Source organism: Macaca nemestrina, chromosome 20 (assembly GCF_043159975.1).
Source record: "Macaca nemestrina isolate mMacNem1 chromosome 20, mMacNem.hap1, whole genome shotgun sequence".
NCBI lineage: Eukaryota > Metazoa > Chordata > Mammalia > Primates > Cercopithecidae > Macaca > Macaca nemestrina.
Window position 1 is genome coordinate 8704145 of NC_092144.1, and position 15839 is coordinate 8719983.

Here is a 15839-nt window from a genome sequence, read left to right on the forward strand (position 1 = left end):
GACGATGGTGGTGATGGTTGCCAAACAATGTGAATGTACTTAATGTTATTAAACTGTAAACTTAAAAATAGTGGAAATTGTAAACACTTTTATTGACCCTTCTATATGAAATAATATATATGTATAATTTTTAATATTTATACATGGTATATTTTACCATAATAAAAGATGAAAATTAAAGCATGTGGATCTTTAAAAAGAAAAGAAAGACGCGAATAATACACACAAGCTTTCCCTTGATTAAAGGAAGAGCCCAAAAGCTTCCATGGACACTCATTTTTCTCTTCTTCATCCTGCATTAATGTGAGGAAATCCTTAGAGACTGGAGAACTTGGGCCAGTTTGGCTAATGAGGAGCTCTGTGCATTGAGCCCCTGAGGCCATAGCATAGTAAATACGCAGCCTGTGCCTCCAGCCCTGCAGTGTGAGCTTCCAGTCCAGTGGGCTCCACACCTGTGGTCTGCATCAGGAGGCTCATGTCTGACCCTGTCTTCCTGCCAGTCCTGAGGACGGAGCCTGAGCCTCCATCGCGCACCAGGCAGGGAAGACAGCGGACCTGCTCTCCGTGGTCATGGCCCAGCAGAGGCAAAGCGTGGCTCAGTGAGTGCTGAGGGATGGTCAGGAGCCTTGTTTCCTCATCCTCAGGACAAACAGGACAGTGGGGTGGCAGATGGGAGGACATCAATGTGCAAAATATCAGCTCACATTACTGTGGAGTTTACGTTCTTGGTTGTAGTGGGGACTCAGAAATCTCATTCAAAATTTTGCTTTCCTCCCACACTGGTTGTCCTTTTCATAGACATCTCATGCACAATAGCAGAAAATGAGTCTCTCTAAACTATCCCCTAAGCCCAACAAAAGGATGATGAAGGTGATGATGAGGATAAAGAGGAAGATGACAAACACCATGGCATCATGAACCCTTACTGAGGGCTTCCTAAATGCCAGGCTCTGAGCTCTGTGGTCTCTGCAGCTTGTTTCATTTCATCTGCATCGCCTTCTCCAAGTTATTAGTGCACATTTCATTATTATTTTACAGACTCAAAAAGGAGCAATGCATTTTTATAGTAGAGAAGGGTGACATCCCATTTGAACCAGGCAGTCTAAGTCTAGACACATGGCATTTGGCCAGGCCTCTCCCTGTATCCAACCTGCCCTCTCAAGTCCTTGTCACTTGGGAAGATGCCCCCGCTTACTCTGTCGTTCTCTTTGGGGGTTCCTGGTAGACCACAGCTAGACCAGTGGGTGCCACGCTCACTGTAGCAAGTATAGAAAGGGGAGCTGAGGGCCGGGCGCGGTGGCTCAAGCCTGTAATCCCAGCACTTTGGGAGGCTGAGACGGGCGGATCACGAGGTCAGGAGATCGAGACCATCCTGGCTAACACGGTGAAACCCTATCTCTACTAAAAAATACAAAAAAAAACTAGCCGGGCGAGGTGGCGGGCGCCTGTAGTCCCAGCTACTCGGGAGGCTGACGCAGGAGAATGGCGTAAACCCAGGAGGCGAAGCTTGCAGTGAGCTGAGATCTGGCCACTGCACTCCAGCCTGGGCAAAAGAGCGAGACTCCGCCTCAAAAATAAATAAATAAATAAATAAATAAAAAAGAAAGGGTAGCTGAGATCACACCAGAGACCCCAGAAAGAATTGGTACAGGATCATTCAGGGCACATCTCTCCCTTGCCCCTGTTCCTGGCTTTGCTGGTAGCTCTCGACTTCCACAAAGGAGTCATCAATTCAGGGTTTGGCTTCCATTCCTATTGAGGAAGCTGGAAACAGTTTGAAAATGCACCTCAGATGTGCCTGTGGTTAAGACCTTTGACCTCTGCTTAAAACTTCTTGAGAACCGGAAGACCACGAAGTTTTTAGTGCCTGGGTCTTAGAGACTGGCCATTAATGTTGAATACCACCCTTTCTAGTTCTCTGCATGGCAAGGGGCGAGACGTCCGTCCTCTGGGACTCAGCACTGTCATCTGAATTGATTTCTAGTTGATCCAACTGAAGTGGGCAATGATTCAACAGATCGTGGGGGTCCCCTGCGTGATCTCTATGTGATGGATGCGTAAAGTAAAGGCAAACTGAAATTTAGATACATTCCTTAATATTTTAAGCTTAATCTCCATACAATTCAACTGAAATATCCCCTGACTTGAATTTCTGGTGTCCCTGAATTCCAGACAGGACATTTTATGTTGTCCTCATCTCAGTAAGTACTGAGTATTGTGAGAGGAACAAGCGAGTCTCTTTTGCTTCTGATTTCCCAGAGCCTGTATCTTGCTTGGCACACAGGAGATAGCAAAAGTAAAAACCTATGTTAATTATTGAATTGACCCTTCCTTGGTTCACAAAAATTGGCTGTGATCAGCGTGACTTCGACATACTTGATTCTTTGCTGCCTGTTCTTTCATCCCTTTCAGGAATGTGCCATAGAACCAGAGACGACAGGCCAGGCACAATGGCTCACGCCTGTAATCCCAGCACTTTGGGAGGCCGAGGTGGGTGGATCATGAGGTCAGGAGATCGAGACCATCCTGGCCAACATGGTGAAACCCCATCTGTACTAAAATACAAAAAACTAGCCGGGCATGGTGGTGGGCGCTTGTAGTCCCAGCCACTCAGGAGACTGAGGCAGAGGAATTGCTTGATCTCAGGAGGCAGAGGTTGCAGTGAGCCGAGATTGTGCCACTGCACTCCAGCCTGGTGACACAGCGAGATTCCGTCTAAAAAAAAAAAAAAAAAAAAAAAAAAAACAACAAGAGAAAGAACTAGAGATGATAAAATAACACTCATTTGTGTCTATGTCATGACACGTGGGCCCTCTGATTCTATTGATTAGTATTCACAGCATTCGATTATTTGAAAACCAAGGCAGAGCGTTTCATAAGTATCACAAAAAGAAACAGAGGCGGAAAGAAACGTGGGCAGGTAAACCTGATTGCTTGGACTGAGACACATTTTAGACTTTCACATTATTCCAGAGTCCAAGAAAGTAATCCAAAAGTGTTCTTAGAACTTCATTATCGTTTAACCATCGACAGCTCTGTTGCACACTATGGACATTGGTGTGGTCAGTGCTGGCCTATGGTTACTGCATTTAACTAAAACAAAATTTTTTTGTTTTGAGACAGCATCTTACTCTGTTGCCCAGGCTGGAGTGCAGTCACGCAATCTCGGTTCACTGCAACCTCTGCCTCCTGGGTTCAAGCGATTCTCCTGCCTCAGCCTCCCAAGTAGCTGGGACTACAGGTGCCCTGCCATGCCGGGCTAACTTTTTGTATTTTTAATAGAGACGGAGTTTCATGATGTTGGCCAGGATGGTCTTGATCTCCTGACCTCGTGAACCTCCTGCCTCGGCCTCCCAAAGTGCTGGGATTACAGTCGTGAGCCACCGCGTCCGGCCAAACTTTCTTATGGAAACTCTAAATCCACCTAAGCCAAGAACAGGAGTTATATCTTGAATTTTAAAACAAGGTCCACCTATTTCAGTAAGCAATTACTTTTTTGAAGGAGAAAAGTCAGAAAACATAATGATGAAATCACTAGAACATAACTGGCATGTGGAAATATCTTCTGATTATGAACCATCAACTTGAATTTCATTTCCAGATGACATGGTCTCAGCTGTTATACAGTGTTTAGAAATGTTCTAAATCAAGGGAATTTGTGGCAATCTATTAGAATAAAATAATATGTTTGAGTTCTTAATTTCCTTTAATTAGGATAAACGTTTGCTTAAAGTGAAGTCAATGTTTTTATTACCTATTTTTCTTCTGACAAGAAAAGCTGTATTTTCTAGCAATTATGAATTTGTTATATATAATGATCTGGTTCTTGGAATATTCTTGAATCTAGTGTCTCTAGGGCAGGTGTGTATAGCAAGCAGTGAATAACACAAAAATCAATGCTGAAATAATTATAAGAAAAATGGGTTTGTCACAACTGCAAAATACTGCTTAGTGTGCCTTGCTCTGAAATCTGGAAACATTACTTGTGAATTGTTTATATCCAAAATGCAGACACAGTGCTGGGTGTTGGTTTACTTGTTTCCTTTTTTCCAACCCTCTTTTCTACTCAAAAGTTGTCCAAACCATGCAGATCCACGGAATCTCACAGGTGTCTCAGAATTCCTCCTCCTGGAACTCTCAGAGGATCCAGAACTGCAGCCTGTCCTCGCTGGGCTGTTCCTGTCCATGTACCTGGTCACGGTGCTGGGGAACCTCCTCATCATCCTGGCCATCAGCTCTGACTCCCACCTCCACACCCCCATGTACTTCTTCCTCTCCAACCTGTCCTTGGCTGACATCGGTTTCACCTCCACCACCGTCCCCAAGGTGATTGTGGACATCCAAACTCACAGCAGAGTCATCTCCTATGTGGGCTGCCTGACTCAGATGTCGCTTTTTGCCGTTTTTGGAGGCATGGAAGACATGCTCCTGAGTGTGATGGCTTATGACCGGTTTGTGGCCATTTGTTACCCTCTGTATTATCCAGTCATCATGAACCCATGTTTCTGTGGCTTCCTAGTTTTGTTGTCTTTTTTTCTCAGTCTTTTAGACTCCCAGCTGCACAACTGGATTGCCTTACAAATTACCTGCTTCAAAGATGTGGAAATTCCCAATTTCTTCTGTGACCCCTCTCAGCTCCCCCACCTTGCCTGTTGTGACACCTTCACCAATAACATAGTCATGTATTTCCTTGCTGCCATATTTGGTTTTCTTCCCATCTTGGGGATCCTTTTCTCTTATTATAAAATTGTTTCCTCCATTCTGCGGGTTCCATCATCAGGTGGGAGGTATAAAGCCTTCTCCACCTGTGGCTCTCACCTGTCAGTTGTTTGCTTATTTTATGGAACAGGCGTTGGAGGGTACCTCAGTTCAGACGTGTCCTCTTATCCCAGAAAGGGTGCAGTGGCCTCAGTGATGTACACGGTGGTCACCCCCATGCTGAACCCCTTCATCTACAGCCTGAGGAACAGGGACATTCAAAGTGCCCTGCGGCGGCTGCAAGGCAGAATACTCTAATCTCATTATCTTATCTGTTCTATTCTTTAGCGTGGGTTGGAAAAGGCAGCACGGTCAAATATCTAGACCTGCAAAGAATATTGCTTCCTTCATTATGTCTCTAATTGGAATTGCTGAGTATTCTGATATTCTCTGTTCTTAATAAACATCAGGATTGAATCCAATATACCTAGACAGACTCTTTTAGTTTCTGGGCAATGACCCTGGTATCCAGATGAAATTACATCTCTCCTCTTCTTTTTTTTTTTAAGGATTCTCGCTCTTTTGTCCAGGCTGGAGTGCAGTGGTGCGATCTCAGCTCACTGTGGGAGGTGACAACATGCTAGCAGCCCTCGCTCTCGGCACCTCCTCGGCCTCAGGGCCCACTCTGGCCGTGCTTGGGGAGCCCTTCAGCCCGCCACTGCACTGTGGGAGCTCCTCTCTGGGCTGGCCGAGGCCGGAGCCAGCCCCCTCTGCTTGTGGGGAGGTGTGGAGGGAGAGGCGCGGGCGGGAACCCGGGCTGCGCGCGGCGCTCACAGGCCAGCGCGAGTTCCAGCGGGCGAGGGCGCGGCGGGCCCCGCACTCTGAGCAGCCGCCCGGCGCCGCTGGCCTCAGGCAGTGAGGGGCTTAGCACCCGGGCCAGCAGCTGCAGAGGGTGCGCCGGGTCCCCCAGCAGTACGGGCCCGCAGGCGCTGCGATCGAATTCTCGCAGGGACTCAAGCTGCCTCCCCGCGGGGCAGGGCTCGGGATCTGCAGCCCGCCTATGGCCAAACCCATCCCCGGCCCGCGGTGGGCTCCCGTGTGGCCCCAGCCTCCCCGACGAGCGCCGCCCCCTGCTCCGAGGCGCTCGGTCCCGTCGACCGCACAGGGGATGAGGAGTGCAGGTGCACTGTGCGGGACTGGCGGGCAGCTCCGCCTGTGTCCCGGAACGGTGTCTACTGTGTGAAGCCGGCTGGGCTCCTGAGTGTGGTGGGGACTCGGAGAGCTTTTATGTCTGGCTGAGGGATTGTAGATACACCAATCAGCACTCTGTGTCTAGCTCAGGGTTTGTAAATACACCAATCAGTACTCTGATTAGTTAGTATCTGACCTAATAGGGACTTGGAGAACTTTTCTGTCTAGCACTGGTGTCTAGCTAAAGGATTGTAAACGCACCAATCAGCACTCTGTGTCTAGCTCAAGGTTTGTAAACGCACCAATCAGCACTCTGTCAAAACGGACCAATCAGTTCTCTGTAAAATGGACAAATCAGCGCTCTGTAAAATGGACCAATCAGCTCTCTGTAAAATGGACCAATCAGCAGGATGTGGGTGGAGCCAGATAAGGGAATAAAAACAGGCTGCCATAGCTGGTAGCAAGCTTTATTGGGTTTGTGAAGGCTTTGGTTTTTCCGTGTTTGCAACGACTTGGTTTTTGGGTTCGTGCCATCTTTAAGAGTTGTAACACTCGCTGTGAAGGCCTGCAGCTTCACTCCTGAGAGCGAGACCACAAACCCACCAGAATGAAGAAGCTCCAGACACACCTCAACGTCTGAAGGAAGAAACTCCGGACACGTCATTTTCAATAACACCGCTGGAGTGTGCAGCTTCATTCTTGAGGTCAGTGAAACCAAGAACCCACCAACTTTGGGCAGAAGTGCAATCTCCATTTCCATGGTTAAAGCGATTCTCCTGTGTCAGCTTCCCGAGTACTGGGACTGCAGGTGCTCACCATCGTGCTCAGCTAATTTATGTAGTTTTAGTAGAGACGGGGTTTCACCGTGTTGGCCAGGCTGGTCTTGATACTCCTGATCTTGTGGTCTGCCCCCCTCGGCCTTCCAAAATGCTGGGCTTAGGGGCGTGAGCCACCACACCTGGCCACATTGCTCTTGTATACAGTTAAGTTCACATAATGTTGATAGGTTATTGGAAACTCTGACTTTAAGAAAATAGAGGAGGTCCTCAAATGATGTCATTTAATATTGTTTAGCTATAAAGTTGTGAAAAACAATCTGGTTTCATTATACATTATTTTTCTTGTTGCAGTTTCCAAAATCTATTAGAGACCTTAAATGAAAATTTACTGTACTTCACGTTTACATATTTTTTTTCACTGTTCATTTGTAATTTACTTACGCTTCGCATCTATAAAATCTAGGCAGATTATAGGTGAGGATCCATGTCACTGGTCAAGTTTGAGTTAGATTGAAATCACCCAGAGAGCTTATAAATGCTGAGGCCTGGGTCTCATTACCAGAAATTCTGATTTACTTAGACCTGTGTGAGTATGAGGATGTTAAAAAGCGTCAGATAGAGTTCAGCTGGTGAAGCTCCCGCAGGAATTAAGGTCAAAAATGTAAGTTATAAGAGAGTTTATTGTACCACCAGGCAATGTGATTTCTTCAAATGCATTGCCTTCAACAGTGAACCGACTGTCATTATGCTGGGTTATTTTCACCACTTAGAATTTTCATTTTATCTACTGCAACTGTATATTTATATACATATAGATTTTCATATTTTCTTCTTGTGCATACATAAAAAGAGAAATAGGAAATATGGTAACAATATTCCTAGACTTCCCATTCAGAGCCTGGTTCTTCAAAAATTGTGTTATTTTTACTTTCTGGTGAACAAAATGTGTATGCATTTACAATGAGATGATTCAGCTGTAAAACAAATGGCATCTTATTTGCAACAACTTTGATGGGACTGTAGGTCATTGGGTTAAGTGAAATAGGGAAGGCACAAAAATGCAAATACTGCGTGTTCTCATTCGTACGTAGGAGCTGAACAGTTAATATCATGAAGGCAGAGAGTAGAATATTGATTACCAGAGCATGGTAAAAATGGGGAGGGGGTTGAAGAGAAGTTGGTATATGGGTCCAAAAGTCCATGCAGAATAATTGTTTGAGTATTTAATAGTCATCAGATAAAATTAACCAATAATATGGAATATTTCAAAATAGTAAGGAGATAAGACTTGTTTGTCATGCTGGTGTTTAGTATTTCTGTTCTGATCGATCTTCTGTACTCATCTCTTGCCAGATTGGTACTCGACACCCTATTCTATTTCCCATGTAGGTTTTCTGTTGTTGTTTTTTGAGACGGAGTCTCTCTATTGCCCAGGCTGGAGTGCAGTGGCATGATCTCAGCTCACTGCAACCTCTGTCGCCTGAGTTTAAGCTATTCTGCCTCAGCCTCTCGGGTAGCTGGGATAACAGGCACAGGCTGCCAGGCCCAGCTAATTTTTGTATTTTTGTAGAAACGGGGCTTAATCATGTTGACCAGGCTGATCTCAAACTCCTGACTTCAAGTCAACCATCCACCTTGGCCTCCCAAAGTGTTGGTATTGCAGGCGTGAGTCACCGCACCTGGCCCATGTAGTTTTATTACGTAATTCCACTCCTGGTCACTAAGGCTCATCACACTGAAAGTTCAACGTACTTCACTAACACCTTCCCTCCCCGAAGCCTCAGTTTAGAGGCTACCCTTCAGTTACTGTTTCTGTTACTACATTGTTTCCTTTTGCCTTTGTCCTTCAGTAACAATTGAACCCACTCCCTATATTCAGTTCTCTTCGTTAAAATAACTACATTGACTTCAATTCCTGAGCTTTGATTTGGGAACAAAGATATGTTGTAGTTCTCTACAATTGGAGTATTTTAAAATGTGCTCAAGAAATAAAGCTGGTTTTAAAACATACATCTTTGTGAAGGGCATCTGAGGTTTAAATGCTGGTTTTCTATTTCCAGTTGCTATGTGGCTCTACTGATGTCTGAGGATTATTGAGCCACCAATTTCATCATCATTAATTTGATCATGTTCTATAACTTTATCCTGATATTAAACGTATGTTCACCAACAAAAGTGAGCTCATTTGTCACCTAATAGTCATCGAATATAAGTGGCACATTAATATTGCCTGTTGAAGTCACATTGTAGACGCTCCCCATAGGTAATGCTCTGTCATTTGCTCTTTATGTCAAGATTTAGGAGGAGTGCCATGATGAACTAATACCTTACATGACAGACGTTTGGATGCTTCAGAATAGCCATCTAAGTTAGTATGACAATCTTTGATTTGGATGGAAATTACAGATAAGAGAAAAAATGGCAGATTTGTAGCTACTTCATCAACCATATATTGGCTCTTGAATTTGGGACCTTTGGCAGCTCACAGGTCTTTACTGAACCTCAAGATTCCTCAGTAGTAAATTAAGTCCAATCATTTTTTTTTCTTCCAAGATCATGCAATGATCATACATGATAGTATCATGAACCAGTAAAGGTAGTTTTCTATCAAATAGCCCATATTATTACGTAAAAGAAGTCAATTTTATGAAAATTTCCAGAATTCATAAGCAAACTGCTATTGCAGAATTCATAAGCAAACTATTATTGCAAACTGTAACCTTGTATGCAATATAAAGCATTTCTATTACACTATTCAATGTTGTGATAACGATCTGAGAGACTGCCTGAGGATATGTAATGAAATATATCTCTAATTAGATAACTAATAGGTAATAATGGAACAGTATGGCCAAACTCATAATCAGTGTATTATTGATTAGTGTATTGTTCAACATGTGGGTTTTAAGGGTTAAAGTTTGATTTTCAACATTAGCTCATCTAAGTCATTTGCTGACTGGACCGGAGTATATTTATTAACTCCACATCCTCTTAATTCATCATTTTTTATGATGTTCAGCTTGAGGAACTCTAGGATTAAACAAATAATGTATTTACACAATAAGAAATTAGTAAATGGTAGATATCATTGTCATCTGTCCTTAGATGGATACATTTCAAGTGAATTATTTGAACTGTTGTGCTTTATCCTGGATGACTGATGGACTGCATCTTTTTTATGTTTGCACAAGGGCAGAGAATGGATATCATTATATACTCAAAACCTTACACAGTGAGGACAGCTCTTCTTCATATAACAATGAAGTAGTTGTTCATTGACATATGAGAGTGAAGGCAATTTGACATCTGCACATGCCGTATTTTCTTTCCTCACTGAAGCCCTGTTCCTCTTATACAGAGAACTCCTTGGAAACAAAATATATGGTTTGTTAGTGTTTGATCAGAACCGTTGAATGGGATCTAGATTTCTTTAACAGCATTTACAGATAATCACATAAAGGAAAGATTTTGAAAGATTCTACAAATAATGAAGGTTAATAGATGATAGACGTTTTTCAGTTGCACATTAAAAAAAAACTCAGAAAATAGTATTCTCCTGTTTCCATTAAGGGGACTCATGTGAGGGGAAATTGGGAAAAAGCTGAAAGAAAATGATTCATTTCCACTGTACAAACATAACTTTTCTGTTGTTTTTGTTGAGATGGAGTCTCTGTCACCTAGGCTGGAGTGCAGTGGCGCAATCTTGGCTCACTGCAACCTCTGCCTCCCAGGTTCAAGCAATTCTCCTGCCTCAGCCTCCTGAGTAGCTGGGACTACACCGCAACTGGCTAATTCTTGTAGTTTTAGTAGAGACGGTGTCACCATATTGGCCAGGCTGGTCTTGAACTGCTGACCTCGTGATCTGCCCATCTTGGCGTTCCAAAGTGCTGGGATTACAGGCATGAGCCACCGCTCCCAGCCAACTCTTTGGTTTTTATACAAAAGTATATACCTTGAAGACATTATCAGTGAAGTAAATAAATCACAGAAGGATAAACACAACCGGGCTCAGTGGTTCACACTTGTAATCCCAGCACTTTGGGAAGCCGAGGCAGGCAGATCATTTGAGGTCAGGCATTTGAGACCAGCCTGGCCAACATGGCGAAAGCTCGTCTCTACTAAAAATACAAAAATTAGCCAGGTGTGGTAGCGCATACCTGTAATCCCAGCTGCTCAGGAGACAGGAGAATCACTTGAACCCGGGAGGTGGAGGTTGCAGTGAGCCGAGATCGCGCCACTGCACTCCAGCCTGAGTGACAGAATAAGACTCTGTCTCAAAAAACAAGATAAACACGGTATGATTCTACTGATATCAAATATCTAGAGGAGTAGTAGAGAAAAAAGCGAATAATACAAGCTTTCTCCTGGTTAGCAGAAGAGCCCAAAAGCTTCTATGGACACTCATTTTTTTTCTAGTTCATCCTGCATTAATATGAGGCAGTCCTTAGAGATTAGGGAACTTGAATGAATTTGGCTAATGAGGAGCTCTGTGCCTTGAGCCCCCACGGCCATAGCATAGTAAATACTCAGCCTGTGCCTCCAGCCCTGCAGTGTGAGCTTCCAGTCCAGTGGGCTATCCTGTCATCTGCATCAGGAGGCTCATGTCTGACCCTGTCTTCCTGCCAGTCCTGAGGACGGAGCCTGAGCCTCCATCGTGCACCAGGCAGGGAGGACAGCAGACCTGCTCTCTGTGGTCATGGCCTAGCAGAGGGGAAGCGCAGCTCAGTGAGTGCTGAGGGACGGTCAGGTGCCTTGTTTCCTCATCCTCAAGATAAACAGGACAGTGAGGTGGCAGATGGGAGGACACCAATGTGCAAAATAATCAGCTCAGACGACTGTGGAGTTTATGTTCTGGGTTGTGGTGGGGACTCCGAAATCTCATTCAGTTTTACTTTCTTCCTATGCTGGTTCTACTTGCTATAAACATCTCACTGAAGCTAGGAAAAAAAATAGGTCCCTCTAAGGCATTCCATAAACACTGTAAAAGGATTATGAAGCTGAAGAGGAAGAGGACAGTCACCATGACATCATGAACTTTTCCTGAGGGCTTCCTGAATGCCAGGTTCTCAGTTCTGTGTTCTATGTGGTTTGTTTCATTTTAGCTGCATAGCCTTCTGCAATCTATAAGTAAGTGTACACGTTATTTTGCACGAGGAAAGGAGCTATGCATTTTTATATAACTTGTAGTAGTTCATGAAGTAGAGAGGAGTAAAGCCATGTTCGAATCAGGCCATCTAAATCCTTGCATGTGGCATTTGGCCAGGCCTCTTCTTGCATCCAACCTGCCCTCTCAAATTCCTGTCACTCTGGATCCATGCCCCTGCTCACTGTGCCCTTCTCTTTGGGGGGCGTTCCTGGTAGACCACAGCTAGACCAGTGCGTGCTATGTTCACTGTATCAAGTATAGAAAGGGCAGCTGAGATCACATCAAAGATCCCAGAAAGAGCTGGCACAGGATCGCTCAGGGTGCACATCTGTCCCTTGCCCCTGTTCCTGGCTTTCCTTGCAGCAATCCACCTCCTCAAAGGAGAAATAAAATCAGGGTTTTGGCCTCATTCCTACTCAGGAAGCTGGAAACAGTTTGAAAACGCACCTCCGATGTGCCTGTGGTTAAGACCTCTGACCTCTGCTTACAACTTTCTGATAGCTGGGAAACATAAAAAAGGTTCATGTCTGAGACTCAGAGACTGATCATTTATTAGGTTGGTGGCAAAGTAACAGCAAAAACTGCAATTGCTTTTGCATCAACCTATAATTTTTTAAAAAATACTGTTCATTCCACTTATCTGTGTGGCAGGGGGCAAGCTGTTAGTGTTTCTGAGACTCAACATTGCCACCTGGGTTGATTTCTAGTTGACACAGATACATTCAGTATTGATTAATCAGATCATGGGGGCTTCTGTGGGATCTATATGTGATGGATGCATAAAGGCAACGTGTATTCTAGAAATTGTTAATATTTTAAGATTAATCTTTGTATCATACAACCGAAATATTTCGTGACCTGAAGTTACTGTGTCTCTACTTCCCACAGGATATTTTACTTTTGTCCTTATATAAATAAGTAGTGATTATTGTGACAGGAACTACTGAGTCACTTTCATTTCTAATTCCCTAGAGTCTCTATCCTGCTTGACACACAGGAGGCATCAAAAATAAAAATGTCTTTTAAGAGAAATGCAGGCCGGGCGTGGTGGCTCACGCCTGTAATCCCAGCAATTTGGGAGGCTGAGGCAGGTGGATCACTTGAGGTCAGGAGTTTGAGACTAGCCTGGCCAATATGGTGAAACTCCATCTCTACTAAAAATACAAAAGTAACCGGGCATGGTGGCAGGCACCTGTAATCCCAGCTATTCAGGAGGCCAAGGCAGGGGAATCGCTTGAACCTGGGAGGCAGAGGTTGCAGTGAACTGAGATTGCCCCACTGCATTCCAGCCTTGAAAATAGAGCAAGGCTCTGTCTCAAAAAAGAAAAAAAAAATACAAATCGAAACTACAAGGAGATATCATCTCACCCCATTTAGAATGGCTTTTATCAAAAAGGCAATAGCAAATGCAGGGATGTGGAGAAAGGGAAACAATTGTACACTGTTGGTGGGAGTGCAAGTTAGTACAAACACTATGGAGAACAAGTTGGAGTTACCTCAAAATACTACAAATGGAGCTACCATAAGATACAGCAATTCCGGGCCGGGCATGGTGGCTCATGCCTGTATTCCCAGCACTTTGGGAGGCCGAGGCGAGTGGATCATGAGGTCAGGAGATCGAGACCAGCTTGGCTAACATGGTGAAACCCCATCGCTACTAAAAAATACAAAAAATTATCTGGGCATGGTGGTGGGCGCATGTAGTACCAGCTACTCAGGAGGCTGAGGCAGAAGAATTGCTTGAACCCAGGAGGCGGAGCTTGCAGTGAGCTGAGATTGCACCACTGCACTCCAGCCTGGACGACAGAGCAAGACTCTGTCTCAAAAAAAAGATACAGCAATTCCATTGCTAAGTATATCCCCCCCCCCGATAAGGAAATGAGTATATTGAAGAGATACTTGCACTCCCATGTTTAATACAGCACTAGTCACAATAGCCATGATTTGGAAGCAGCTAAGCATTCACCATCCATTCAACAGATGAATGGATAAAGAAATTGTGTACATATGCACAATAGAGTATTATGCAGCCATAAAAAAGGAAGCGATCCTGTTTGCAACAACTTGGATGGAACTGGAGGCCATCAATTTAAATGAAATAGGCCAGGCACAGAAAGATAAACTTCACATGTTCTCACTTATTTGTGGGATCTAAAAATTAAAACAATGGAAATCATGCAGATAGAGAGTAGAAGGATGATCACCAGAGGCTGGGGAGCGGGGGTGGGGGGGAAAGTGGGGATGGTTAAGCAACAATAAAAGTATAGTTAGAGACAATGAGATCCAGTATTAGGTGACTAATAAACAATAATTTATTGAACATTGAAAAGCTAACAGTAATTGGATTGTTTGGTACAAGGAAAGGATAAATGCGTGAAGTGAAGGATACCTCATTTATCCTGGTGTGATTATTGTGCCTTGTATGCCTGTGTCAAAATAGCTCATGTCCTTCATAAATATATACACCTGCTATGTACCTGTATTTTTTAAAAAGAAAATGATGTATAATTATATATATAAACGTGGATAGAACTCTGCAGAAATGCTGAATGAAAAAGCAAGTTATAGAGCACTACCTGCTCTATACTTTCATTGACATAAAATTTAAGAAAGGAAGGCAAAATTAAATGATTCATTACTTAAGGATACATATATGAGTAGAGTATAAAGAAGAGATTAACTCAAATTTCACATTGGAGGTTACCTGTGCAGTAGGATTGGGGTGCCTGGAACCATAAAGGATGCACGGCTTCAAAGATTGTGGTTTTTTTCTTGTTTGTTTTGGTTTTGTTTGTTTTTTGAGACTGAGTCTTGCTCTGTCACCCAGGCTGAAGTGCAGTGGTGCAATCTTGGCTCACTGCAACCCCCGCCTCCTGAGTTCAAATGATTCTCATGCCTCATCCTCCCGAGTAGCTGAGATTACAGGTGTGTGCCACCATGCCTAGCTAATCTTTGTTTTTTAGTAGAGGTGGGGTTTCACCATGTTGGCCAGGCTGGTCTCGAGCTCCTGACCTCAAGTGATGAGCCTACCTCGGTCTCCCAAAATGCTGGGATTACAGGCATGAGCCACCAAGCCTGGCTTAAATATTGGTTTTTGTTTTTCTGGGTTCTTTGAGACGGAGTCTTGCTCTGTCATCCAGGCTGGAGTTCAGAGGCGCAATCTTGGCTCACCGCAGCCTCCACCTCCCGATTCTCTTGCCTCAGCCTCCCAGATAGCTGGGATTACAGGCAGGCACTACTGCACCAGGCTAGTTTTTGTATTAGAGAAGGGGTATCACCATGTTTGTCAGTCTGGACTCAAACTCCTGACCTCAAGTGATCCTGCCACCTCGACCTCCCAAAGTGCTTGGATTACAGGCATGAGCCACCGCGCCCGGCCCAAAGATTGGTTTTATTCCATTTGTTAAATTGTGGGATCGGTACTTGGGTATTTCATTATCGTTCTTTTATTTTAAAAGTACATATATGTTATGTACATTCCCTTGATTTCTTAGAGCGTTTCACAAAATTATATACACAGAATAAAATAAATAAAGCCAAAAATCTCTGTAAATACTGAACAGATTCTTCTTGGTTCACCAAAAAAAAAAAAAAAAAAAAAATTGGCTCTGATCAGTGAGGCTTCAATGCACGTGATTTCCTGTCCGTTTGTTCATCCCTTTCAGGAACATGCCATGGCATGGAAACAGACAACCTAAAATAGCACTATTTTGTCTGTGTCATGAACACATGGGCCCTAGAATTCCATGTATTACGTTGGTGCAAAAGTAATTGCGGTTTTCACCTTTTTTTTTTTTTTTGCAAAAACCGCAATTACTTTTGCACCAACTGAATAGCCTCTACAAACATTCAGTTATTCAAAAGCCATGGCACAGATTTTTGTTAAATATTGAAAAAAAAGAGAAAGACGGAAAGAAGAGGGGAAGGTAAACATTGCCTAACACGTTTTAGACTTTCACGTATTTCTAGCCTCACAGAAAGTAATGCAAAAGTGTTCTTAAAATTTCATTCATGCCTCTAATCCC

General features: G+C 43.8%; 1 protein-coding gene and 2 long non-coding RNA genes across 3 annotated transcripts in view; 2 read left to right on the forward strand and 1 right to left on the reverse strand.

The window, feature by feature from the left end:
* Positions 1-15839, reverse strand: part of LOC139360439 (uncharacterized) — a 37905-nt gene that overhangs the window by 18402 nt on the left and 3664 nt on the right. The window lies entirely within an intron of this gene.
* LOC105486960 (olfactory receptor 7E24-like) lies at positions 571-5016 on the forward strand. The gene is made up of 2 exons (XM_011750158.3): positions 571-599; positions 4074-5016. The coding sequence occupies exons 1-2, from the start codon at positions 571-573 to the stop codon at positions 5014-5016; spliced, it is 972 nt and encodes a 323-aa protein (XP_011748460.3).
* The window catches only part of LOC112428595 (uncharacterized), a 92907-nt gene continuing 83407 nt past the window's right edge, over positions 6340-15839 (forward strand). The window contains exon 1 of the long non-coding RNA XR_011617830.1: positions 6340-6593. This is a non-coding gene — a long non-coding RNA (uncharacterized lncRNA). The remainder of the gene's footprint in view (positions 6594-15839) is intronic.

What these genes read in the sequence shown, in the direction of transcription:
- LOC105486960 (XM_011750158.3), top strand. Translation starts at nt 571, where the DNA reads ATGGCCCAGCAGAGGCAAAGCGTGGCTCA. An exon ending in CAGAGGCAAAGCGTGGCTCA is followed by an intron (nt 600 to 4,073) that starts GTGAGTGCTGAG and finishes TCTACTCAAAAG; the next exon opens with TTGTCCAAACCATGCAGATC.